Source organism: Ambystoma mexicanum, chromosome 4q, assembly GCF_040938575.1.
Source record: "Ambystoma mexicanum isolate Mex_15411 chromosome 4q, UKY_AmexF1_1, whole genome shotgun sequence".
Classification (NCBI taxonomy): Eukaryota; Metazoa; Chordata; class Amphibia; order Caudata; family Ambystomatidae; genus Ambystoma; species Ambystoma mexicanum.
In genome coordinates this window covers 186,589,483-186,616,569 of record NC_090928.1, presented here as the reverse complement: position 1 = coordinate 186,616,569, position 27,087 = coordinate 186,589,483, and the positions used below count along the sequence as shown (strand labels likewise).

The 27,087-nt window shown below is 44.8% G+C and overlaps 1 protein-coding gene across 1 annotated transcript in view; it reads left to right on the top strand.

Moving 5' to 3' along the window:
- LOC138467575 (chitin synthase chs-2-like) overlaps positions 1-27,087 on the top strand; it is a 299,897-nt gene that overhangs the window by 53,317 nt on the left and 219,493 nt on the right. The window contains exons 4-5 of the mRNA XM_069607708.1: positions 5,156-6,225; positions 11,596-11,685. Coding sequence (XP_069463809.1) covers positions 5,156-6,225; positions 11,596-11,685 — 1,160 coding nt within the window. The remainder of the gene's footprint in view (positions 1-5,155; positions 6,226-11,595; positions 11,686-27,087) is intronic.

Here is a 27,087-nt window from a genome sequence, read left to right as displayed (position 1 = left end):
TCTTTGCCACGTAGGCTTGTGCACAGCAAGGAGCAGAAATGACTGCCACCACTGCAAGAATCACGGACTAGAAAACCAGCCATAATTTCTGCAAAGAACTCAGTTCTAGTAGATTTTCAAATGTCTATCCTTGGCAGCATGAGGTAACAACACTAGTGTGGGAAAACTCATGCGACCGATGCTTGGAATGGGCATACACCAAGACAATCTGCACCAACCAGGTTTTGGCACCTTTTCGCGGCATCCCCCGCATTCAAAATGAAGGTGTCCAGATCATGCAAAACTTAGGTCTAAAAGTTGACTGAGAATTTCCAACTCAACTAAGCCATCAATCCACGCCCTTTGGTAAAAATCTCCTGCTGCCTAACTTATACCCAGCAGTTCATAGTGTGAGTGTGGTGTCAGAAGTGTGAAAATGTGCACATGGAGACTAGCAGGATGGATGGAGATAGTGGACGTGTGTGATAAAATGGTTCTTCTGTGCGAGAATAGGGTTTTTTTATACTTTTTCAGTTCAACGTCTACTTCCGTCTGCGACTTGGGCAGGCAATTACACCCTGATGGATGTTTCGCAGGTGTTTTCCCAGCGTAATTGTGTTTTCTGAATCGGATGGCACTTTAACCTGGTTTCCGAGAGGGGCAAGTTCTTTCTGGATTCACTTGAAAGCCCAGTGAATACCCCGCTCTGGTGAAAATCACCAAAGAACGAAACTTACGCTAAGCCTTTTTTTTTTAAAGTGCTCACACAGCCCGCGGGCATCGAGGCGCTATTACAGGAATATGGGCCTCATTATATAACTATTGCGGAATGGGTTAACGGGCGCCGCTAATGGTGGCGGCGCCTTTAAACCCATTCCGCAATATTACGAGGTTCCCTTGCGGGACCAGATGTGGACGTCTGGTTTTACCAGACGTCCAGAGTGGGTCCCTCGAGGGGACCAAGGAGCTAACAACGGGTTGATCGTATTCGGCCCGTTGTTAGCTCCCACACCCATTCCCATTGCGCCCTATGGGGGCTCAAATGGGAATGGGGAAGGTCCGGGCCCGGGTTCCCTGAAGGAGGAATTACCAGGCCCCCCAAACTCGGAATGGCCCAGTAATTCCCCATTCAGGGAAACCGGACCCGATTAGCACCATGGCTACCTCCAAAGTCGTAATGAGGTCCTATGTCTTAACATGCTTAATACCCACAGGCTTAGACGGTCTCAGAAGGATGACAGGCTGAGACTGCCTTGCCAGGATTCGAATCTGGGACTTGTAGATCGCACACAGATTGCAGCAACGAGTGCTCAACCCGCTGAGCTATCTTACTTGTGTGTTACTGAATCGGGACTTAGGTGTTTAAGCACAGCAGAGTATATAGATTCATGTCAATTATTCATGAGCCCACTGAGAAATATTATAGGTAATAACCCTAAAACATACTTCCATCAAACATGCCATGTCCGTGGTACTTGATATGATTGGTTATTTATAACGCGCTTAATACCCAGAGGTTTCTAAGCGCGGACCCGGGGATCGAACCTGTGTTGCTAAGTGTGGTCTCGCTTCTAAGGCGATCAAGTTGCCCCTGAGCTATCCTCCCGAGACTTGCTCACACTTAATATGCTGCCTGACAGGAATGAGGACTGTGCTTTAAGGCGCGTAGTCTACCAGGAACACGATGGCTATCTCGTTTATTAGACACGCAATGAACATCAGTCACTTGGTGAGTTGGTGCGTGCCTTGGCTTTACAAGAGGTACTCATGCACGCACAGAGTGATTGATTGCTCATTCCGGATTCTTGCAAGAAGTGAAGGCTGTCTACTTGGCAGTACATCTGTTCTTGTTTACAAAAATGGCTGATGAGTTATTTGCATTTTGCATGTAAACAGTTTTTGTGAAATAAAGAAATGAGACAGAAAGACGAATCCACACATGGGCCGGCCGCATTCCAGAAGTTAAGCGACCAAACTGCACCCACTTGCACAACAATGCATCACTCAGTCCCACGCCTTCATAATGCTTTGTCAATACCAAATGTGTCAATTTGGCACCAGGACCTTCCTTAAGTGTCTGTTGCTTGGTTGTGTGGGGATTATTTTGTGCACAATTGTGGGGATTCTTAGTACAGAACATTTACCAGGACAAGGAACTGCCACAAAAAGTTACAAAATGTACACCGGCCAGGGGCTGGTATGCGTCATACACCCCCCAATCCCTCCCCCACCTTCCACTTGGGATGTTTGGGATACTTTAGGAGGAAGCAAATGCACACAATCACAGCAGGGTGCACATACTGTAGCGTGGTGCTCCTGGCTACTCCGTGCCAGGTGGATGCTCACCTCAACTGTGCATGCTGCACGATACATTGGTGCACACGGTTTATAGTCATTGCATCGAATTAAATAGCATCGAATCCCTTACCATCGAAAAAAGCATCGAAAAAAAGCATTGAAAGCATTTTTTTCATTTATTTAATGAGGGGGTCCCCCCAACCATCCTTTTTTAACCTTTAAAACCCGTTACAATTAAAATAAACCCTTTACCTTAAAAAAATGCATTCAATGCTTTTTTTCAATGCATTTTATTTTTGGTAATGCATTGGATGCTATTTAATTCGATGCAATGACTAGATACCGTGCACACAATTCTCGGTCTGGCACTAGGACCACTGAATTGATACTTACACTGTATCGCTGCTTAACTCTTGCCTCTAAACCAAGGTGCTATTGACATGACAACTATTGTGTTAGATTGACGTTTCACTCTGCTCAGCAGATTACACTAGTAAATGCAAAACAGATCGTTGTGCTCTTCTTGCTGCTGTCTCGTGCAAGTCAGGGTCCACCTAATTCCATCTGCCCAACAAGTAATGTTTGTGTCCACCTCCGCAATGTACATGCGGACTCTCCGAACGAATTAGTTCATTTAAATACATTGATTACATTCAACAATTAGATTCATCTCAAATACAAAAAGTCAGATTAACTAGCCATTGCCCATCTCACAATTTAATCTGGATTTTCAAACAAGTTCATAAATGAAGTTAAAAGATCTGCCTGCGAATGCCTGGCTGCTCTAGTGATAGTAGAGTGATGTTTTGCTAAAGAGCACTGCTACCTCTAAAAGATTCCCAATACTAATCGTATCTCCTAAAATGTACCTGCGTGTAGAGTGCATGACAAGCATTAATAGCCACTGAAAGGATTCACAATCCTAATCCTATCTCACAGAGTTAACCTGCGGGTTCACTTATGGCAATGAGCATTGATAGCCACCAAAAGGATTCACAATCCTAATCCCATCACCTAAAGATAGCGTGCAAGTGGAGTGCATGATGAGTATTAATAGCCACCAAAAGGATTCACAATCTTAATCCTATCACCAAAGGTTAGCGTGCAAGTGGAGTGCATGATGAGTATTAATAGCCACCAAAAGGATTCACAATCTTAATCCTATCACCAAAGGTTAGCGTGCAAGTGGAGTGCATGATGAGTATTAATAGCCACCAAAAGGATTCACAATCCTAATCCTATCACCTAAAGTTAACGTGCAAGTAGAGTGCATGATGAGTATTAATAGCCACCAAAAGGATTCACAATCCTAATCCTATCACCTAAAGTTAGCGTGCAAGTACAGTGCATGATGAGTATTAATAGCCACCAAAAGGATTCACAATCCTAATCCTATCACCTAAAGTTAGCGTGCAAGTAGAGTGCATGATGAGTATTAATAGCCACCAAAAGGATTCACAATCCTAATCTTATCACCTAAAGTTAGCGTGCAAGTAGAGTGCATGATGAGTATTAATAGCCACCAAAAGGATTCACAATCCTAATCCTATCACCTAAAGTTAGCGTGCAAGTAGAGTGCATGATGAGTATTAATAGCCACCAAAAGGATTCACAATCCTAATCTTATCACCTAAAGTTAGCGTGCAAGTAGAGTGCATGATGAGTATTAATAGCCACCGAAAGGATTCACAATCCTAAACCTAGCTCCCAGAGTTAACCTGTTAGTGTAGTTATGACAATGAGCATTGATAGCCAGAGAAGGATTCACAAAACTGATCCTGTCACCTGAACCTAACGTGCAAGTAGAGTGCATGATGAGTATTAATAGCCACCAAAAGGATTCACAATCCTAATCCTATCACCTAAAGTTAGCGTGCAAGTAGAGTGCATGATGAGTATTAATAGCCACCAAAAGGATTCACAATCCTAATCCTATCACCTAAAGTTAGCGTGCAAGTGGAGTGCATGATGAGTATTAATAGCCACCAAAAGGATTCACAATCCTAATCTTATCACCTAAAGTTAGCGTGCAAGTAGAGTGCATGATGAGTATTAATAGCCACCGAAAGGATTCACAATCCTAAACCTAGCTCCCAGAGTTAACCTGTTAGTGTAGTTATGACAATGAGCATTGATAGCCAGCGAAGGATTCACAAAACTGATCCTGTCACCTGAACCTAACGTGCAAGTAGAGTGCATGATGAGTATTAATAGCCACTGAAAGGATTCACAATCCTAATCCTGTCTCACAAAGGTAACGTGAGAGTGTATTTATAGCAATGAGCATTGATAACCACCGAAAGGATTCACAATCCTAATCAGATCTCCCAAAATTATGGTGAGAGTGTATTTATAGGAATGAGCATTGATAACCACCGTAATGATTCACAATCCTATCTCACAACATTAACCATCAATTCTTGTACCCTGCTACTTTGACCGCACAATTTTAATTTTACATTTTCAATTAACTGGACCCTCCTGAGCTGCTGTATGTTTGTTAGGCATATTGGTTCCTGCAGGGAGAACACATTTTGAATCCAAGGGCTCACTCCAACATTAGTCTTAATGTCTTTTGTTTAAATGCAAAGTTTCACCCTAGCCCATTTTGAACATTTCCTGAGGATATTACAATAAAAGCCTAAAAAGGGTGGCAAGCACAATAGAGATTATTGTGCGTAGGTCAGCCCTGTCTGCCTCTTTTCACCTTTACCTCTGGGTTAGAACTGACAAAGAATGACCTTCCTTTGCTTCCTCTGTTAGAAAATATGATGTCCAGTGTAGCGTATGGGGTGACGTCTCATGAATCGTACACTGCTGACACTCGGTCTGACCTTGTACCAACTGACTGCTTGTTTTCCCTTTCCTCTTGGAACAGGTCTGCTCGCTTGAAGCCATCGCTGCTCTTGGCACAGCTGTACTCGCCCTAGTAGCCCTACCTCATTTTAACGTCGTGAGCAACACAATGATTCTCAACAGCATCTGCTTCCTGCCTTCCATTTTGCAAGTGGCCCATCAGAGATGGAGACCAGAGATGAAGATGGTTCTACCTGCGCTCTCCATCCTGCTCACCATACTGGGATTCGTGCTGTTCGGTGTAGTGCACAACATCTATCTTACCAGCTCAGACATGCCCCAATCTCAGCTGAATGGTTATTTTGCAATCGCTATCATTGCAATATGTTGTGCATCCATCAACTGGTGGGAAAACTTCACATCCTTATATCAAAATGGACATATTCAGTTCCTAAGAAAGAACCTTGGCACTTCAAGAAATGTGGTCTACTTGTGCAGCAGCGTGATACGCATCCTTGTGACTGGAGTGGTGGTAGGCAGCTACGTGCCCATCACAGGTGGGCAGTGGTCCACTTTAACAAGTGTGCCAAGGGACGAGGTTCTGTTGGCATTCAGCCTCTTTGCCATCCAAGCGTTGTCTTCTGTCTTCTGCCACTGGTTCGGAGTCGTTGCCTGCAAAGTGCACTCCTTGAAACGCAGTTTTGCCTTCCCCATGGTGTGCACTACCCTGGCTGTGGCTGTCGCTTTTGTGGCCGTTTTTGGAATTCAGTACGAAGAAGCAAGGACAAGATTTGGAGTTGCTGGGAATTGGAACTTGTCAATGTTCTGCTACCAGATGGCTGTGTGGAGGGATGTTGGCCCTTCCGAAGCCCAGAAATTGCTTTCGGAGATTAGCCACAATATTTGCCGTGTGGTGGTCCTCAGAGAACAGTACGCTGTGGTATTTGTCTTGCTGTGCCTGTCTGGAATGTGCTGGTGGGTGGGTATGGTTCTCTCCACAAGCTACGTCTGGAGGCTGCAGATCCAGAGGATCGAAAGGACAACCAAACTTTTTGTCAGGCGTCTCTACGAGGCGGCCTTCATTGATCAGTCAATGCTGCTAAACATTAAGCTGCAGCACAACGAGCAGGACGCTCCTGCGGAGAACACAAGGTAAGCAGTGCTTCATTTGTGGGGGTGGTTATTGTCTCAGACACAGTTTGATCATGATATGTTGTTTTGGCAACTATATTATTGTGACTGCCAGTCACATAATAAACACATAGAATTTGAGCAAAATGTAAATGATGACTGTGTTTAAAGACACACTTAAACACGTGTCTCATGTTAAGATACGACGGGTACTTTATTTTATGTGTATATTGTTTGGCATACTACTGTGCAGCCATTTACTTTTGTGTGTTTAAAGTGACTTCCAGCAAAAATCGAATTTAGGTGTCCTTACAACTGTGCAGCCATTTTCGTTTTGTGTATTTGAAGTACCTCTAGCAAAAATCGAATTTAGTTGTCCTTACAACTGTGCAGCCATTTTCGTTTTATGTGTTTAAAGTACCTTTTAGCAAACATCGATTTTAGGGGTCTTTACAATTGTGCAGACATTTTCGTTTTGTGTGTTCAAAGAGCCTTTTCGCAAAAATTGAATGTAGGTGTCCTTACAACTGTGCAGCCATTTTCGTTTTTGTGTGCTTATTGTGCCTTGTAGCAGAAATCAAATTTAGGTGTCCTTACACCTGTGCAGCGATTTTTGTTTTGTGTGTTTAGAGTGCTTTGTTTGAAAATCGTTTTAGGTACATTCGCAATTCCTGTTGTTTCTACGAACCTTAGGACTTGCAGCACACCTATTGTTTTCTGTCTGCTTGGCAGCCTGGTGCGATTCTATCGCTGCATAGTGACTCTGACCCTCTTCCTGCCTCCTCTGACCTCTCCCGCCTCCTGCTCCCTCCCCCCATGTTGCTCTCAGTCTCCCCTGTTCTCTCAAACTGTTTCTCCATCTCCTACCTTCCCTCTCTCACAAAGTCTGAAAGGAAACTAAAACATGCTCTCCTAAGATCCAACCCTGGTCTGCCCATCGCAGACACCAACATCAATGCTTCCTCCAAACTATCACTGACATTCTCTTTACTGTTCCTTCAACTAACATATGGACCCCTCATATGGTCTCTGTCCTCTCCCCTTTCCCCCCTTCACCCATTACTAGCGCCAGTGTTCTTGGCTCACTTCGCTTCTTTCAAATGCACCATTAATGTCTATCACAATGGCACTCTCCTGGCCCAGGGCTCTCAGCCCAAACTTCTCCTTCTGGACAGGCGTCTTCCTTCCCACCTCAACTTCCCACCCTCGCCTTCCTCCACTCCTTCCTTCGTCACCCATCCCCTCATCTTCAAGAGTTGCACAGCACCCATGTACCCCCTTGTAAATCTTTCAAAGGGGGTCACCATCTTCACTTAGCTACCCTCAACTCTCGCTCTTCCATTAAACACACCTCTGACTTCTGTCGCCTCCTTGAAGAAATTGACCTTGACGTCCTCACCCTTACTGAGACTTGGTTCAAGGCCAGCTCTATGACTGCCTTTGACACTCCTTTTCATGATGTCTACAAGATGACATCCAACCCAGAACATCTCGATCTGGTGGTGGAGTGGCTCTGACCTTCCCTGAGTGGGTTCCTGCCACCATCATCCCCCCTCAATCCTACTCTTCCTTTGAAAGCCTAGTCTGCAGGCTGTTTATCTCTCCTTCTTTCTCTGTTACTCTTGCTACCATCTACAGACCCCCTGGTCCTTCATCCCTTTTCCTCTCGGAATGGGCTGACCTCTCCTCCTCCCTTCTTTCCTCCTTCCCCAAGCTCATCTTCCTTGGGGACTTCAATATTCATCTTGACTCTCCTGATGCGGCCACCTCTCTCTTCCCTGACCTCTGCAACTGTCTCTCCCTCACTATCCTTCCCTCTGGCCCTACGCACTCTGCAGGGCACACGATGGATATTCTCATCTCGACAGACATCCCTCTCTCCAATACCCTTACTACCCCTCTATCCTGTTCTGACCAATCTCTGTTCTCCTCCTTCCTTCACCTCTTCTATCCCCAGTCTCCTTTTACCGCACTGCCAATCTCCTTCTTCGTCATGCGACCAATGAAGCATGTGTCAGTTGCTGCCTTTGCTTTCTCCTTCATTCCTCCCCGTCCCCTTCTTTCGATTCTCCCCTGACTCTGTCCTAACTAACCTCCATCTCTCTATCACTAACACCATGAACATCCTTGCCCCTGTCATGAGGATTCGCATGAAGCCTACCACCAAATTCAACTCTTAATATGACCCTGACTTGGCATGCTTTGAAATTAAAGTGCAAATCAGCAGAGCGGAAGTTGCCGACATCTAACTCATCCACTCTCAAACTGGCCTGCCACCTACTCCAAAGGTAATATTGACCCACCATCTGGTCCAAAAAAAGAGCTCATGTCCAAGCTTGCATCTCTGGAGCCACAAACAACACGGCTGAACTCTTTAAAATCTGCAAGGAACTCACCAATCCTACCACAGTCTCCTCTTTTCCTCTCCCCTCCCAGGCCTTATTCTCTGCATTGGACCCCACTTTTCCTCCAAAACTCTTGACATCCTGTCCTCTCTGTCATCTGCTCCCTCCCCTCACCCTCCTACTCATTTCACCTCCATGGACACCCCTGTCCTCCCCCTACTGTCCTCCCTGTCTCCCATTGCACCAGATGAGATCTCTAGAGTTGTCCACTCTATGAAAGTCTCCTCTAAACAGTGGCTTCCCTGCTCCTCCAGAACCATCAAGGACAACATTGACATTCTCGCCCCTACCTTGGCTGATCTCTGCAACCACTCTCTTTGCCACAGGCTCTTCCCCTCAACATCTCAATCACTCCCCTGTGCACCCTCTCCTAAAAAAGCTGTCTGCTGTCCCCTCTTGTCTGGCCAACTATCAAACAATATCTATCACCCCTTTCTCGGGCAAGCTCATGGAGAAGCTGGTCATGCCCCAACTGACCCGCACAGAAATGTATGGCTGCCTCCATGGCCACCAGTCTGGTGTCAGGGCAGCCAGAGCACTGAAACCGGTCTCCTGAATACCCGTGAAGACCTACTCTCCAATCCTGACTCAAACTCTCCATCTGTGCTGATCCTCCTTGATCTCTCCTCTGCCTTTTACACTGTCAGATAATCCATCCTCATAAATCGTCTCTGTGATACCCTAGGCATCACGGACAGGGCACTGGCATGGCTTACTTCTTTCCTCTCTAAAAGACCCTCCCAAGCTCAAGGGGTCCCTTTCTGTCCTCCACCCCACCTTCTACATGTGGTCTCCCTCAGGGCTCTATCCTATCACCATTGTTTTTTCAACATCTTCCTTGCCCCCTTGGCCAACCTGATCTCCACCTACTCTCCTCACTTCCAGTGTTACGGAAATGGCACACCATTCTCTTTCAGGCTGCCTTCCCTGAAACACTTGTGTACGAGCATGATTGAAATAAAATATCAATACCTCCTCCTCCTTCTCTTCCTGCCTTATACCTGACTGCGATTCAGGCATGGTGCTCTGCCAATTATCTCTGCCTCAATGCCAGCAAGATTGAGATCCTTCGCATTGTAAATTACACATCTGCCGTGGTTAGCACATCCGTCAACCACAATAAGCATGTGGGAGTTGCAGCTTTAACCCCCATATATATTGACAACATGGGGACCAGCTGTGGGTGGTGGCAATGGTGGTAGGGAGCTGCCCATCCTGACATGTCATGGGCTTGTCAGAAAATATTTAAGCCCAAGCACTTCTTTTTTAACAAATTAAGCTCTGATAAGGAAATCAGAAAAACAACTATATGCAGTAAGAAAGGATGTAAACTGGCTCTGTCAATAAATAATTCATGCCCATCACCTTACTGAATTTCCATTCACTTTAAAAGACAAGACCAAAGGTTGAGAAAAAATCGATAGACGATTTGTCGAAGAATGCTTTCCCTCTGTTTCAATCCTTCTTTAACTCACAGATGTAGGTGGTTACGATCAGTGATATTCCTTTTAACCAGGAAGGACCTGACAAAGAAGAGGGCCAGCAAAGAAGTTCATTTGTATATCAGCTTTTAACTATTCAGATTCAGCAAGCCCTGTTGATGAGACTTTGTCCCACTTCAGGGCGAAACACCATTCAAAGTGACAAACTTGGAATATGGAACATGCCGTATTGTATTTGTATTTGTATTTATTTGTTTATATAGCGCTTTACACCAAAGCATACGTCATAGTGAATGGGGCAGCCTTAATTGTAATGATCATAGATAAATTGCATGTGGGCCATTTCTGGGAGGTAGGTCTTAAACGCATGCTCCTAAAAGAATATAGCAGAAAGTGCAAGCGCAGCTGTTATTCTTGTCAATGATGTTATAAAGGTTTCATGTGTTAATATCCCCGCAAAAATATTGCCATACAAGAATATCGCCATATTTTTGCGGCGATATTAAGCCATGGAATCTGTGAGGAAGACACTTCCGCAACCCCCCATAATTTTTTTAATGGAGCGGGGGACACCCCTGCAACCCCCAGTCCCATTACCCCCATGAATTATCCCCACTAATATCACCTATGGCCTTACTTCAGGATCATATATCAAGGATGTCAACGCCTGGCAAAATCACATTTCTTTCAATGATTTCTATCTGTTTGAGCAGGTTGGTTGCACCAGTTCAGCATTATTCCAACGGCACACTAGTTCAGTAGTCAGTGGAAATCTTTTACCCATTTTGCCTCTGATCTTTGTAGTTAATCATGTCAGAAATAGGCCATTCTTTGTTCTTAGTGGCATTCTGAGATCAGAACTGAAACATTAAGTGAATGTAAAATGAAGACAGTGACGCTCATGGGCTTTAGAGAAAAAGAAACAAATGCATTAAATAAATAAATAAATAAATAAATAACATCATTGATTGTATACGGGTAAACAAGGACAAACGGGTGGAATAAGAAACCGGGCCATTGCAGAGAAAACAGTAGGGATGGGCCAGCCTTAAAGTGCAAGATTAGAACACGAGTTAGATCCCTTGGAGCAAAGGTTTGAATCAGCACAAGCCAGTCAAGCCTCCACAGAGATTGCTCACAAGACGAAGCCAAGTCGGTAAATGCGTGATTTGGCTAGAATTGCTTGACCCAATTCAAACCATAGCTCACTGTGGCTCCAATTGGGTTAAACACGTTTTGAAATCCATCCAGGTGGATTTTAGGAAAGGATGGGATGCATTCTCACATTTTTTTGGGCCCAAGTGATGAGATTTGCGTCTAACTCTAGCCAATAATGTATTTGCGTTATGCATGTTGTACAGTGCAGCTCTGTGAATGGTATTTTAGAGTTGTACAAGAGGTATACATTGCTCTCTCTCTCTCTCTCTCTCTCTCTCTCTGTCTCTCCCTCTATATACATATTTATCACTTTGCAGGGTGTAACTGCTGGCTGGGTATTAGTGTTCCTATCTTTATAAATTATGAGTCACTTTATTTTTTTGCAGAACAACGGAGCATGTCTACATCTACCTGTGTGCAACAATGTGGCACGAGACGTTTGATGAAATGTTAAAGATTATCACATCAATGTTCAGGTAAAAAAGTTGTAGACTCTGTTTAAACGACCTCTATACTAAGATACATTGACAATTAAATATATATATATTGGGGTAAAATGTATCAGTCTTATGAGGGTTTGTGATTGCACAGCACAGCTCTAGACGCGGACTGTAATGCCTTTATTGTAATCCCAACAACCAAAGCAAAAGGGCAGAAAAGATCTTAAAAACAACATGAACACATGGACAGCACAGACGGTGTCATGGCCATCAAAGAAGGACACAGAGATCAGTGTGCAAGGCACAGGCGACGATAGCAGACAAACGAAGCAGCAACTGTAAACGTTTCCTGAAAGGCAGGCGGTGGCACATAGCACTGGCCGCCTGTGCTGCCAGGAAGCACAGTGCCAGTATGTTTGCCAGGAGCTGATCATGGTCATACACATGCCGCCTGCCCAGTCTCTTCCATACCGCCTCGTTTAGTCCAGTGCCTATGCTGTCGTCAATATTCCGGAGTCTGTGATATGAGGTGACAGCAATGACATTATATGGAAATCAAGTTAATTCTGTAGTTGATGCCTGCTAATATCACCCCCCCCCCCACCCCCACCACTCTCCCCTCCTGGAATACAGCGGAACAGCCCACTTTACAATATCGTTACAATATCGTCACATGCAGTTATTTCACGTATCGGTGCAGGCCTGACATTTTGGGTCATGTCCGGTCTTTAGAGAGACGACCCCACATATAGTATTGATGGGCTTTGGTGAGAGAAACCTGCACACACACTGTGAGTCAGCTCGAGCTTTGCTTGCTTGCTAACTAACCCTTGCCAGGACAAAGCAAGGAGGACTCTTAAACGGTTATGTTAAAAAAAACAGAGAATGTCAGCATAAGAACGATATACATCATATTTCTCTCTACTTTTAACATTTTTATTAGCTATAAAACTATCAACTAACAGCTTAAAAAAGAAAGCAGTAATCTTTGAACTGTTTCCAAATCTCCCCAAAAGGGACCTGTCCAAATTTCACTGATCACCTGTCCAAATATTCAGTGTCTCCCAAAACACTGTGGTTCACTTTTGGGGGTGTGAACAAGTACCCCTAACTCCCACACTGATCCCCATGTTCACACTCCGGAATACCCCAGGAAAAGGTTACTCCTTTTTCACTTCCCGGTGCAAGAGTCTGGGAAATGGAAAAACATGTTTACAATTCCCCACTGCATTATGGGGGCCTTTCAGGTCCCAGTAGGGAGGAGGGGCATGTTATAGGGTTCAGTGGGGTGGAAGTGGGCCCCATCTCAGGACACACATTTCTTACCCCTGGGCAATCTCAAAGCCTTCGTGAAAAATCTTCTGAAAAGTTCTAAACGTTTGTGGGAATGGAAACACCCATAATTCCAGTGGTTCGAGTTATGTTAGTTTATTGTTTGTTTGTTTATTTATTTGTAGTGCGCTTCAAACCCGGAGGTATCTGGGCGCATTACAAGGATAACGATAAGGGCTATACAAGTTCTTACGTGGATACATGAACATACCGTTTTCGTTATTGCTACACTAGGCAATATACAGTAAGGCAATCTAGGACTATAGAATTTCTTATGTGGATACATGAGAATACAGTTTACATTATTTACACACTAGGCACTATACAGTTAGGCAGGCAATGGAGGAATATACAATTACTTTATTACAGGCAGTTTGGCAGTTTATGATGCACAGAGTTATTATACATGGTTCAAATTAAGGAGGGCTAGCAGGGTCTTGTATGGTATGTCATTGGAGATGAGCCAGATTTTGGTGTCTTTCCTGAATTTATAAAAGGACTGGTCAGCTCTTAAAGTTGTGGGTAGGGAGTTCCAGAGTTGAGCAGCCATAACTGGGAAGCTGCTACCTCTGGCTTTTTTGAGTTTATACCTAGGAACTTTTAGGCTTCCAGAGTTGGAGGTCCTAGTGGGTCGGGCAGGGTTATTTTTGGTAAATATTTCAGTTAGTTATTGAGGGGCTGAGTTGTTGAGGCATTTATAGGTCAGGGGTGCTGTTTTGAGTTGTATTCTCTCCTTGATGGAGAGCCAGATGATGTAACGTCTAGTTGCAGAGATATGTTGTCTTCCAGATATGCCCAAGGCAGTTTTGAGTGCATTGTTCTGCAAGACCTGGAGTTTATTGATAATGTGTTTACCAGCACCTAGGTACAATGCATTGCAGTACTCGATTTTAGACAGTACAAGAGCTCTGGCCAGTGTTGTGCAACTTTTTGTGGAAAGAAAGTGTTTGCATGCGTGGATGAGCTTGCAGGTGTATGCTCTTGCCGAGGCTGTTGCACTGACCTGTTTGCGCATATTCAAAGAGGAGTCTAGGTAGAAACCCAATGTTTTTACCTCTTTGGCCACCTTGATATCGTTACTATCGATGTTGAAGGAAAGGTATTGATTGCTGCATTTTTTTTTTATTGATGGGTGTGGCTAAGAGGAGCAGCTCAGTCTTCTCATCATTCAAGCACAGACCATGTGTGGCCATCGAGGCCTGAATGATGAGGTACATTCTGCTTATAAGAGCTAAATCTTTGTTGTAATCGCCTGTCAGGTGTATGAGGATCTGGGTGCCATCTGCATATTTCGTGTAGGTGACACCCAGACGATCCAGATCACCAAACAAAGGTTTTGTGAACACATTGTACATGGTAGGCGATACACAAGATCCTTGTGGTACTCCACAGGATATGGGAATGGGATTGGCTGCTGCCAACTCTGAAAAGACTCTCATGGATCTATTGTTTATGAAGGATTGGATCCATGACGTTGCTTCTGTTGAGAAAAGTGCCGCTGTAGAGAGTTGCTTACACAGATCCTTGTGTTTAACCAGATCAAAAGCGGCTGACAAATCCAGCAGAAGCAAGAGGGCTGATTTCCCATTAGCTTTCAAATCCTCAATCTGGATCTTCAGGTCAACCGGGGCTGTTTCTGTGCCGTGTTGGGGCCTGAAGCCAAATTGACGGAGTCCAAGTAGCTTGTTAGTTTCTAGATATGTTTGTATCTGATTGTAGGCTGCTTTATCAATGATCTTTAGTAGAAAAGGGACTGTCGTAATGGGTTTTATGTTAGTGGGGATGCTAGGGTCCAGTGACATTTTTTTAAAAAGTGGAAGTACCCAAGAGTTCTTTAAGTGGGTAGGGATGGTACATGTGCGGAAGGAGTCATTAATTAATGAGGTGATGAAGGGAGCGAGTTCACTGGCAGCTTCCTTTATGACGGTTATTGGGCAGGTATCGCCTTGGCAATTCGAGGGTTTGAGGGAGGCTATAACGTATTGCACTTCTTGGGAATATACTGAGGTGAATTTGAAGTGCTGAGGCGGTTTAGGGAGAGTGGGGCTATGTTTCCAAGTATTTGCCTGAGGCGACAGGTTGTAATTTCTATTAGTTAAGGCATCTTGAATTTTGGTGCACCAGTTTTTGTCCTTGATACATTTATCTGTTGGGGGTGTGGGAGATTCGAGTTCACTTAAAATAGTAAAGAGTTCTCTGGTACTAGAAGTAGCTTTATCAATCCTATCGTTATAGGTGTCACGTTTTGCTGAAATAATTGCTTTTTTATAGTTAGCAGAGATTTTTAGAAGGGTATCTTTGTTGGCTATGGAGGGGTTATTTTTCCAGGTGGTTTCACTTTTCCTTTTTTCATTTCTTACGTCTTTGAGTTTGGAAGTGAACCAGGTGTTCAGGTGTGCTATAGGTTTGCTTTTACACATTTCTAGAGGTGCAATAGGGTCTAGGGCTGTGGTGATAGTTTTGTTGTAGAGATCAACTAATTCTGCTGGATCGGAGGAAGCAGGTAAAGGTTTTAGTAGAGGTTGGAGAAAAGGCATAAGTTTATCCACTGTAATGTTTTTCTTATTCCTGGTCGGGATAGGTGGGGCAATGAGGTTCTCCCTAATAGGAAGTATGCAATCTTGCAGATTAAATGTCACTAGGAAGTGGTCAGTCTAAGATTGCGGTTCGGTAGAGGTTATATTATTTACATAGTTAAGGTCCGCTACCCAGTCTAAGATTCTTCCTTTTTCATGTGTGGGTAGGCGGGCTCTCTGAGTTAGGCCTAATTCATCCAGGGAATTAGCCAGAGTCAATGCAAATTGGTCTGTAGGGTCGTTGAAACCTAGGTTAAAGTCACCTAGTATGAGGATTTGCAATCAGGGCTTCGTGTTAGTGGAGAGCAAGGTGATCATTTCTTCTTCAAAGGAGCCTGTGGGTCGATGGGGTCTATAGATAAGATGCATTGTTATAGTGCTCGTGCAAGGGGGACAGGGGGAGTTTCACCGTCATTAGTTCACATGACTTCATAGGGGCGTGTGGGACAATTCTGAGTCCCAATATTGCTTTGGTAATAAAGGCAATACCACCACCTCTAGAAGTTTCTCTAGCCGATCTGAGGATTGTATAGTTGTCCAGGGTAGCAATGCGAATGGAAGGACCTGCTGCTGCATGTATCCAGGTCTCTGTAATTGCTAGGAAGTCAAATTGTTTTTCTATAATGAAGCCAGCAATGTCATCTTCATGTGCTATCAGGGATCTGGCATTGATCAATGCCCCATATTTATTTTATTTATTTATTTGAATTTATATAGTGTCCAGCGGCCCAGGGGCATCATGACACTGTTACAGAATACTTGCTTAGTGCAGATTTACTATCAGATTGACAGTGCAAACAGTATGGACACCCTTGGGAGGTTGCATGTTCAGTGGTTACAGAGGAACATACCAACCTGGGACAATGTTACCAGTTATAGAGACGTGACATGGTTAGTTGAACAATTTGGTTTTTAGCATTTTGCTGAAGGCTGTATAAGACTTCATTTCTTAGTTCAGTGGGGAGGGCATTCCAGTTTTTGGGTGCTATGTGTTGAAAGCTGGAGCCTCCTGCTTTGGACCTTTTGAAAGAGGGGACAAAGATCCGGTTAGTGAGATGTGCTCTCGTGGGTTTGGATGAAGAGCTGGGGGTATTCCTTTTGGAGAAATATGGGGCGGGGAGCGCGAGTGAGAGGCATTTGTGTGTAATGGCCATGGTTTTAAAGAAAATGTGTTCTTTTACGGGTAACCAGTGTGTGTCTTTCCTTGCCTAGGAGGTGTGTTCCCTTTTAGGTTTAGGGATACTCAGTGCTGCGCTAAGGGCATTGTTTTGCGTAACTTGTTGAAGTTTTTGGCAGAGGTGCCTAGGAAGAGGGCATTGCAATAATCAAGCTTGCTGCTGACTGTGGCTCTGGCAATTTATAGGAAGTTACTGGTTGATAGGAATGGTTTGACCGCGTTGATGACTTTCGTGGTGAGGGCAGCGGAGGAGGCTATGGCACTGACCTGGCATGCCATAGACAGGGAAGCATCGAGGTATACTCCTAGAGTTTTTACTGCTGATGAGGTATTGATGGTGGTGTTGTCGATGTTGAATAAGCTATAAAGCGGGGAGAGTTTGTTAAGTGTTTCTTTGGTGCCTACCACTAGGATCTCAGTTTTATCTCTGTTAAGGCAAAGGCTGTTGGCTACCATCCATGTTTGAATGGCTGTATAGATTTTGGTTAGGGCCGCGGAGCCTTGTTCATAGATGCCGGTTAGTGGGAGTAATACTTATGTGTTGTCGGCATAGTTTGTGTAGGTTATGTCACGACGATCCAAGTCATCGAAGAGAGGGAGGGTGAAGATGTTATACAAGGTGAGTGCAGTACATAAACCTTGAGGGACACCACAGTGTATGGTGGTTGGTGTGGCACAGGCAGAGTCTGGGAAGACTCTCATGCGTCTTCCTTTGAGGAAGGACGCAATCCATGCTGTGGCTTGCAGGGAGAAGTGGGCTGCATTTTTTAGTTGTTTGCCGAGAATATCATGGTTGACGAGATCGAAGGCAGCTGACAAATCTAGCAGGAGGAGAAGTGCTGGTTTGCCTTTGTCCATAATGTAACCAAGTTGTATTTTGAGATCGAGTAGGGCAGATTCTGTCCTATAGCCTGGGCAGAAACCAGATACCCTTTTGCCTAGGATCTTGTTTTCCTCCAGAAATTGCTGGATGGCAATAGGGCTAATACTATGGGCGGGTAAGTCAGGTGTGGTCGATACCAATCTAGTTCTCTTGGGGGCTTTGTTGATTTTAGATGGGACTTTTTTTAGACATTGTTGGGGGCTGTTTATAGGTGGGGCGGCAAGAGGTATTTTGTACAATTTACCCAGTCTGGCGCCAAGCTTGGCGTTTCTTTCTGTAGTTGGGCTTGGGAGATTCGGGATAGGTGAGGTGAGGAGGGGTTCTGGAATGGTCTCAGGTTTACTAGGCAAAGTCTCTTGTATGATGCTGAATGACATGTTATAGTTGTTGGTGTCAAGGTCCGGAACATGCAGCACCGGAATAATGCCATAACCTGGCATCTACCTTGGTGCTTGAGTCAACAGTGCATACGTTGGCAAAGAACTACCAGACCCAGCGGGCTTTGCGGTACATTGATACATGCAGCCCCGCCTACGAGCATCCCAAGCCTCGATCCGGAAAGGCTTCCTACTTAGGCCACGCCCCCCTTACTTCGCTGCTCCTAAACCGTCTTTCGCGGTGCTAGCATTTGTATTCCTGTTCTATTGTTTTCCTCTTTGATTGGATTCCCTGGTGTTACTGACCCACGCTCTTTCTTTTTTACCCTGATTTTTGGATTACATCTTGGTACCTCGACTTCATCGCCTACTTGGTATTTGAATCCGGACTGCTACTGTTGTGCATTTTCGCGTGCCTTTTGTTTATGTCTGGTTGCCTAGTCCCACTCCTTCTACAACATTTGGTAACTTTGTTCCCCACGCTTGTCCTGTAACTCATCAGTTCCCCAACATTCTCTGGACTCCGGAATTCCCGCAATTCATTTTGAACGCCTGGCAGCATTTTCTTTATGTACGGCTGTTTCACTGGTATCCCCGCCTTGGATATTCTGCTTGTGCTTCAAGGTCTCATCTGGAATAAAGGACACTCTGCTGACTTTTTCTGTTCCACGGAAAAGTAAGGACGCTTTGCTGAATTATCAACGCATCAGTTGGGGGCGTTTGTTTCTAGGGGTTGTAGTGAAGCACTGATAGGTCGGATGATGTGTGCTGGCTTCAGTGGCGGTAGGAATGGAGTGGGCTTGATCCTGCCAGTGAGAGTTAGGGGGTGGGAGAACATGGATAGGCTTGATGAAGCATTCGGTATTGGAGTGTTTGGACATGGTGAAGGGTCTTCTCTTCTAGGCATTGGGATATGCGTGCTGACGCTTGCCAAGAGAGATCTGGGCTGGATGGTCATAGCACTTATAATGGAGACAAGAGTATGAAGGCTAATCAGAGGTGAGGCAATGCAATATCTGGTAGAGGCATACATATTTACAAGGTCAAGGTGAGCGGGTGCAGATTATGCAGTTATGCCCTACCTAGTTGTCCACTGCTAGTAGCAGCTGACCTATGTGAGCTTTATCGTACTATTATGCCCCTAAGTGTGTTTGCCTATGTGCTGTTACCGCTCATGAAGGAGAAATAGCCAAACATATCACATGAATGAAAATAAATGTTGTGCATTGGCTTTCTCAGGTTGCCAATTGAAAATGGATGGAGACACCCCACTATGGTGAAGAAAGACTTTCTGGGTTGCTTTTGCGCCTCAACCCTTCAGTCTCAAGACTTCCCTGCTATGGCACTCTCTTATCACAAGGAGCATCTTCGCATGACAACTGACCTTCTTCCAAATCACTGCGGAACTGATTCCAAAGTGGAACGCATCCACAACCTCCAACACAGTCCAGAGGACCACCTCTAATGTTTAGCCGGTAGCAATCATGTCCTCCTTTCCATACACTACAGTCTTAGAGGGGTATATTTTGGGTTCAAATGATGTTTGTGTTAATCAGAAGAAAGTCTGTTGGATAAGCAGGCATCATGCAAAGATAGTTTTCCACTTCACATGTTTACAACACGCTGAGAATTCAAAGATCACCATATAGCTTTCAAAATATACAATGAGAAAATACACAGAAGAAATGTAATACACATATATCATCAGTCACACCATTCCCCTGGCAACATTTACCTAGGTTACAATTGATCCTGAACTCAATATAATGAAATTTAGCTTTACCCGCTGCTTGCTTGTAAAGCGTTCAGATCAGCTTGATTGACCACCCGATCTCCCATCTCACTCTCCCTTACCCACTGCATTATTATTATTATTATTATTAATATTATTATTATTATTATTATTATTATTATTAATATTATTATTATTATTATTACTATTATAATAATTAGTGTTATTATTATATTTATTGAGCACAAACCTAGCTTTGGGAAGCAAGGTTCATAGCAGAGAGCCAAGTCTGGATGTCAGAGTGTTGAGTGTTATTGGCAGGGGTGGACTGGGAACCAAAAGAGGCCCTGGAAATAATTTTCGAAGTGGCCCCATATTAAAAATGTTCAGCATGCCCAACCCTTTTAGTACGAGAACATTTGGAAATAAAATAAGTTACTACACAAAAGAGGCCCAGGGTGCAGGGGCCTACCCGGGGATCTCCAGACTTCCCTATAGGCCAGTCCACACCTGGCTACTTTTACCTTAAGGGCCTTGCACAAGTACAAATGAAAAGGCACAAGGGTATGCAAAGCAATATGAGGTATGTGAACCGCGGGACTTGACTTGCAACGTCACGGGACATGAAATGTGTTAGGCCAAAGAGGCTCACTGTAGGGTTAGTTGCAGGCGGTTGAAAGGCTGCGGGTTCAAGGCTTCCAGTGACTGTTAGGTCAGGCTCAGCCAGAGATCCCAGGACAAGGAAAAGGAGGCTCAAATTCAGATCCAACCGTGCAGGAGGACCAGGAGGACCCCGAAGGAGCAGCAGACAGGAGTGGCTGTTGGTGACCAGAACATGGCCGGCATGCCCATGGAAGCAGCATGATCAGACTTTGGGATCCAGCAGGCCCTTCCTTGTTGTGGGAGACAGCAGCAGCAGCAGGTTTGGTAAGGTACCAGCAGAGCATTGAGTATGCAAGTGATGTTTTCAGCTTTGAGGGCGCAAGGAGCCTGTGGAAATCTGCATGATTTCCATTTTCAGTCAGGTACAGGACAAATGCAGACCGGTTGACGGCTCCAACCTTCAAATAGCAATGGATGCAGAGAATGGCTTCGGACTGGTTGGTCGCACCAGTTCAAAGGAGGAAAGTCCCAGGTTCAGGTCTTCCCAGGTAATTTTAAGACTTGAGAGCTGAAACACAGCGTTTGGCTTGGCCAGTGCTGGTTGCAGCAGCACTCCTCCTGCGGCTCTCTGGCGGTCCATTGGTGTCAGATGCTTGGATCTTGTGGTCAGCCTTTCCAAATGGCTCCAGGACCTCTCCTTTTATCCACATTTTCTGCTGGGGTTTGATTTAGCCCACTTATTATAAGTGATGCAACATTCTGACAGGTGGACTCTGTCCAGTCAGGGACAGCCTGCCAACTCCCCTTATGCCCAGCAACAGAACATTCTCTGGCTGAATTATGGATCGACACCAGACAATCCAAAATGTCAGTTCCAGATAGTTCACACACAAAGCACTCTTTACGAGTCCAGAGCTGAACTTCAGCGAAAGTGCATTCCCTTATTTGCAAGTTTCCAATGTGGAAAGGAAAGCAGACAGCAAACAAAAAACTGGGCTTGCACTATGAGCATTGAGCAATAGCCATTTTGAGTAGATACTTGTAAAAAGCATTATTGCATTAAAAAATAATGTGGAAGGTTATGCACCAGGAAAAAGATAAACAGTTTCACAGCCACCAACCTGCTCAGCACACATCACAAAAGTAACTGTGATGTTACTTCAAGAAAAATAAAGGAACATAAGTACATGTTCTAAGGGGCGAAACGGTAAAGCAAGTGTAATGTGTGTGTACCTTGCTTTACGGCCCTGTGATATTTCAATTCCTTTGAAGGTGTTCAAGGGGCACAAAGCAGAATTAACATTTTTGCTGTGCTTTACTCCTCTTCAAATTGCAATGTTTTAAGCCTGCATGAGATGTTCATGCAGATTGAAAACTAATGGATTCCTGTGTTTTCCGCCTCAATTTAGCAAATAATAAAAGCAGGCAGGTCTCATAGCAACACATTGTAAATGGTTTTTGCAAAGAATAATTTGCAGGTAGTGTTTCCGTTTTTTACAAAACGGATCGTAAGCCTGTATTTCTGCCAGGATTTACTTTCTACCTCCGCTTTGCAAACGTTTATATGCACGGCACCCAAAAGCATTTAAGTACCCACATTTGCAGTCCCCTTCCTTCATACATTTAACAGTTATAATAAAATGACATTGAAAGTGTCCCTGCAGCACCCAAAATGTAGGTGAAATGCGAAGTGCCTCTGGATTTTCACACTCGCCTCACTGTGCACGCAGATCAAAACCTGGAAGCCCTCTTAGAAGGAATCACGCTGGCGGCTTATGCCAAGTGATTCTCGCTAAGTCTGGTCATCCCACACAAGAGTTAAATGGGTGCAGCGCCTCAGGGAAGTTTCATTTGTTATAATACCATGTTTAAAACGTTTTATCGTGGCTCATCCACTCCCAGGAAACACAAGTGGTGGCTGGCCTGGCACCAGAGAACCCGGACCCCAAGCCCTCCCCACACGCAGAACAGACCCTTTCCAGGGCGTGCCAACGCCAAACAAACATACACTGAGCGCAGCAGGTGGGGTGAGAATGAGCTTCCCGCATGCTGCAAAGCAAGGCCCCCAGAACCCCAAAAGGGCAGTGACTATTCTAATGCATGGGGGCGGCGGCGACACAGCGTGGTTTGCAAGAGAATGCTCATGCTGATCTCACGGCCCTCCCTCCAATGCCGGATTATTTATGCACCGTGTCGATGGCAGTCACAAGGCAGGGAATATAATTGCTTTAATTGTTTCCTTCCAGATAGGACTATCCGAGACTCCGAGGACGGTAGGTCGGACTAGTATTACATTTTTGAAGGGAAGCGGGAATGGGCCGTGGCCCTGTTCCAGGCCAGCACTGCAGCAGCCACACGATACACTACTACGCATCACTGACCCACCCCCAAACCTCCAATCCCACTGGACCAGCGCCACCGGCCGTCGCACACCAACCAAACAATCTTTATTGTTCTTATATTTTCAATGTTTGTGAAGGTGTGAAAAAATGCATTTATTGTACATTGAAAATCGACGTATAAAATTAATAAATGCATTTTTTGACCCCTGTACCGGAGCCGTCCGACTCCGCCACTAACCGTCAGCTGCTCTCCGTTCTCTTATCAATTTCATTCTCACCTTAGTGGTTTGGTTGTGTCATCTTTGGAAATGGAAAGAAACAGGCCTGGTTGGCTGCTGTTGCTGCCTGCCCACTGTGTGTCTGGCAGGCAGGGCACGTGCGGTTCCCTGGTGCCCAGGCCCTCATGAGCAGGGGCGAGCCAGCAACATCTGATCAGCCCAGCTGCCCACACCCAGCCCTGCTGGAAAGAAAAGAAATTCACAAGCCTGCATGCCTTGGTCGGTGGTGCAGCCAATTTAATGCAAACCACCCAGGTGGAATGCACGCATGCGCTCATCGTAATTGGTCTTCTATTGTGTATCCTTCCAGAGCAAAGAGGCCCTATTCCCAGAGGCCTACCGGGGGATGTCCCGGTGTCCTGGTCGGGCAGTCCAGCCCTGGTTATTGGCCATCAGTAGGAATTCAGTCTTTGAGGGGTTGAGTTTCAGGTAAGCCCTGGACATCCATTGCTGGATCAATGTGAAGCAGATCTTGGTGTCTTCAATGGAGGATATCTTGGGGTAGAGCTGCGTGAAATCTGAGTATTGGTGAATGTGGACGTTTTGTGTAGCGAGGAGACTTCTGAGCGGTTCCATGGAAAGATTGAAGATCACAGGGAACAGGATGGTTCCTTGCGGCACTCGATAGGTGATGGGTAGAGTTGGTGTACAACTGAGTATTGTCTGCGTATTAGTGGATGTCTATTTTGGGATCTTTGAGGAGAGTGCCCAGAGACTCCATGTAAAGGTTAAAAAGCATTGCTGAGAGGGTAGAGCTTTGGGAGACTCGACAGGAGACCTGGAGTCGATTAGAATACAACGAGTTCATCTGGACAGCCTGGTGTCTGCCTAAGAGGTAAGAGGTAAACCAATTCAGAACAGTGCCAGAGAATCCCATCATGTCAGCAAGGAGAGAGAGAAGGATGCAGTGGTTTACAGTGTCGATTGCAGCCAAAAGGTCAAGGAGGGTGAGGAGGCATGAGTCACCCATATATTTGATTTTCTTTTAGAGCATCATCCAGCACCTGGATGCTGGCTGTCTTGATGCTTCCCTTTGGCGGAACCCTGACTGATAGTTATTAAGAAGGTGAAGTGGTCTGATTCTGGCGAGTAGTTGTGTAGCAACTACTTTTTTCAAGATTTTGCCAATAAACAGGAGGTCCGTAATGGGCCTGTAGTTGGCCAGGTCATCTAGATCTAAGCTTTTTTTTTTCAAAAGAGAAGAGGTCATATGAGACCAGTTGAGGGTGTCCGGAAATGATCCTTCTTTAAGGGAGATGATGCGGAGTAGCGCATTGAACGTCAGGCCAGTCAACCTGGATGGAAGCCATTTCTGTGCATCACCTTCATCCTTCCACCAACAGCCCTGTCTGCCTTAAACACTTACATCTCCAGTGCCAATGTCACCAGTATCAGTCACATTTTCCCCAAACGCTCTGCTCCCACAAGGTATCTCATGTTTTAAAATACTTTGTTTTGAAGTCCACATTTTGGTCATACACTTTTGGTTGAATAGACACATTACATATACATATACATATTAGTGTATATGTATATATGTGTATGTAGGCGAGTACAGGTTAAGGCATGGGGCAGGGAGTGGGGGTATAGGGAATCCCCATAACAAAACAAAAAATATGATCAAATTTAGATTGTCCAAATGTGCATAACCAAACCACAGACTTTCAAAATAAAGTCATTAAAAACACGTAGAAGCCTCGCACATAGCCACCAATGTACATTTCCATACTGGCCATCATGACTTTTAAGCTATTTTACTTGAGAAAAGGCTGGCACTCTTTGTACTGGCAGTTCCCAACTTGAAAAATATCCCTATTAATACCCTGGACATTATGCCACGGTACTAATAGCCAAAATCTGCTCACTTGCAGGCTTTCCCAGGCTTTCCCAGGCATGCTTTGGACCTTTAACTTGGACCGCAGGCTGTTAATGCCTAATAAAGCCTGCTGGTTTTCATATTGTTGCTTAAGTGTAGTGCATGAGCAAGGTAAGCCAATCCCAGTGGATACATAATATGTTTGTGGTTTTGACTCAAATACTTGTCTTGATATCTTCAATACCTTGGTCATAGGTTCTGTGGGGCAAAGTAAAGTCTTTAAGGGCAAGTGTTTCAAAGGCTGGCGTTAGGATCCAAGCACTAACCAGGCGAATGTGTTCATGTGCAAGGTGGATTTATATGAGACTGTGACAAAATCGAGATATTCGCCAGAAAAAAATATAAGGGAGACTATGAAAGGTTCTATGTTCAGTGCTCAACAACTTCTACCAAAACTCAGCTCAGTGAATTTTCAGTCACAACCATAAAGCAGATAGAAAGTGAATAGTGTAGACCCCTCACCAGTGGATTGACAGCTTGGGACGAGAGCAGGCTATGCCCAGAGTCAACAGCGGAAGCCTCCAGACAATGGCGTATACCAAGTACCAAGACAAAGAACGTCCAAACAAGGTTCTATCTACCTCAGCCCAGATAACCATTGAAAGCCTGAAAACCCACCTCTGTAAGGTAAAAGAACCCAGGAATATATGCTGAATGGATACCAAAGGCAGACAGCTGACCTGGGAATTCTACTACGAATCGATGGCAAAAATATTCAAATAGATGAAGGAAAACTGAAAACACAGAACCAAAATGGTTACTTTAAAGTGTCTTTGTTAAGGTGTAAAGGGGAACTATTGGGTTTATAGGGTGCAATGCTTAAAGCCAGGGGAACTGCTTAAGTCACAATACCTGCGATGGGGCACCCAGTTCACAGGTTTACCACCCTGGTATTTTATGCAGTTTCAACAATGTCCAGAAGGCTTCTTGCCAATTCTCTTTGCAACAGAATCAGGAGAATTGGTCTGGGCATCTCGATGTGGTGAAGCCCCTCAAAGAGGCTTGAGTGGCAGAGGATGCCCTGGAAAGGGAATCATAACTGGTGGCTCACTGAGGTGAAGCACGGGTCTGCTATCCAGAATGTAAGGTCTCCAATGTTGTTCGTAAATGGCTCGCGAGGTATAAAAGAGTGTGGAATGCAACGTGTGGAAAATATGAGCACCGGCATTTCCAGGAATGATACTTATGGACTTTATTGGTCTGGGGCTCCTTTACAAGTTTCGTGCAAGAAATCGCCCTCTTCTGCACTTTCCAAGCAATGGAACATGTCAAAATAACCTGCCGGACACTGTCCCCTTCATTATAAGGTGCGTGCTCTGGCTGCTGGTTCTTCCACTTCGTCAAAGCCTCTTCTTCTACCAGCTGGTGGTTGAGGAAATTCCCTTAAGTCTTTTTTAAATCTATGTCTTTCCCCCTAGGAAAGGAAACTTTGAGCTGCCATGAACTCCAACAATCTTCAATGTCTCAGAAGGATAGCTAAGGTGCAACATGCTCGCCTTGGAAGCAAGACGATGTGGATCAACCCAGGTTCGATCCCTGGGTCCGCGCTTAGAAACCTCTGGGTATTAAGCGCATTATAAATAACCAATCATAATCATAATGGACTACCACTCAAACTATAACAAAGTCCTAGCAGCAGATTGGTGTATTTTCAGGCCCTCTGCACGGATCCAATCCAGAACCCTATTCAGAGAAGTGTCACCGCCTTCTGACATAGAACCCTGGGACCTAAGTCCCATGAAGCTTCCTGGGGTAGAACATGTGATTCAGGGAATTAACCCGTATTGGTGGCATGATTTCTTCCTGTTGCACGGGCACCATGACCGCTTTAACTCTCCCAATCTCTAGGCGGGGAAGGAGTCTCTGCCAGCAACTACCTCCTCTTTGCTTATTCACCCTACTTGCCGGCTCCTTGCGAAATGTACATGGTTTTGCTGTTTCGCTAGAACTCAGCGCCTCCACATGTGGCTGAGGTGTGAATTTCTTAAATCAAGCTAGCAAAGGGATTCCTGTTTGGTGATGACCCATGGTGTCCAGTTAATATGTCGAATCCATAATGTTGAATGACAAAAATGACGTAAAAAATTGGCCGAAATTTTTTTTCTCGAATATGTAATTTTTGAATTTACATGTATTTTTTTTGCTTTCATGTGTTAAAAAAATGGTTAAAAAAGGGGGGGTGGAACATCCCCCCATTTCAAACAGAAAATAAAAAGAAAAAGACATTCGAAATCTTTTTTTTCAGCCATTTTATTTCTGCAT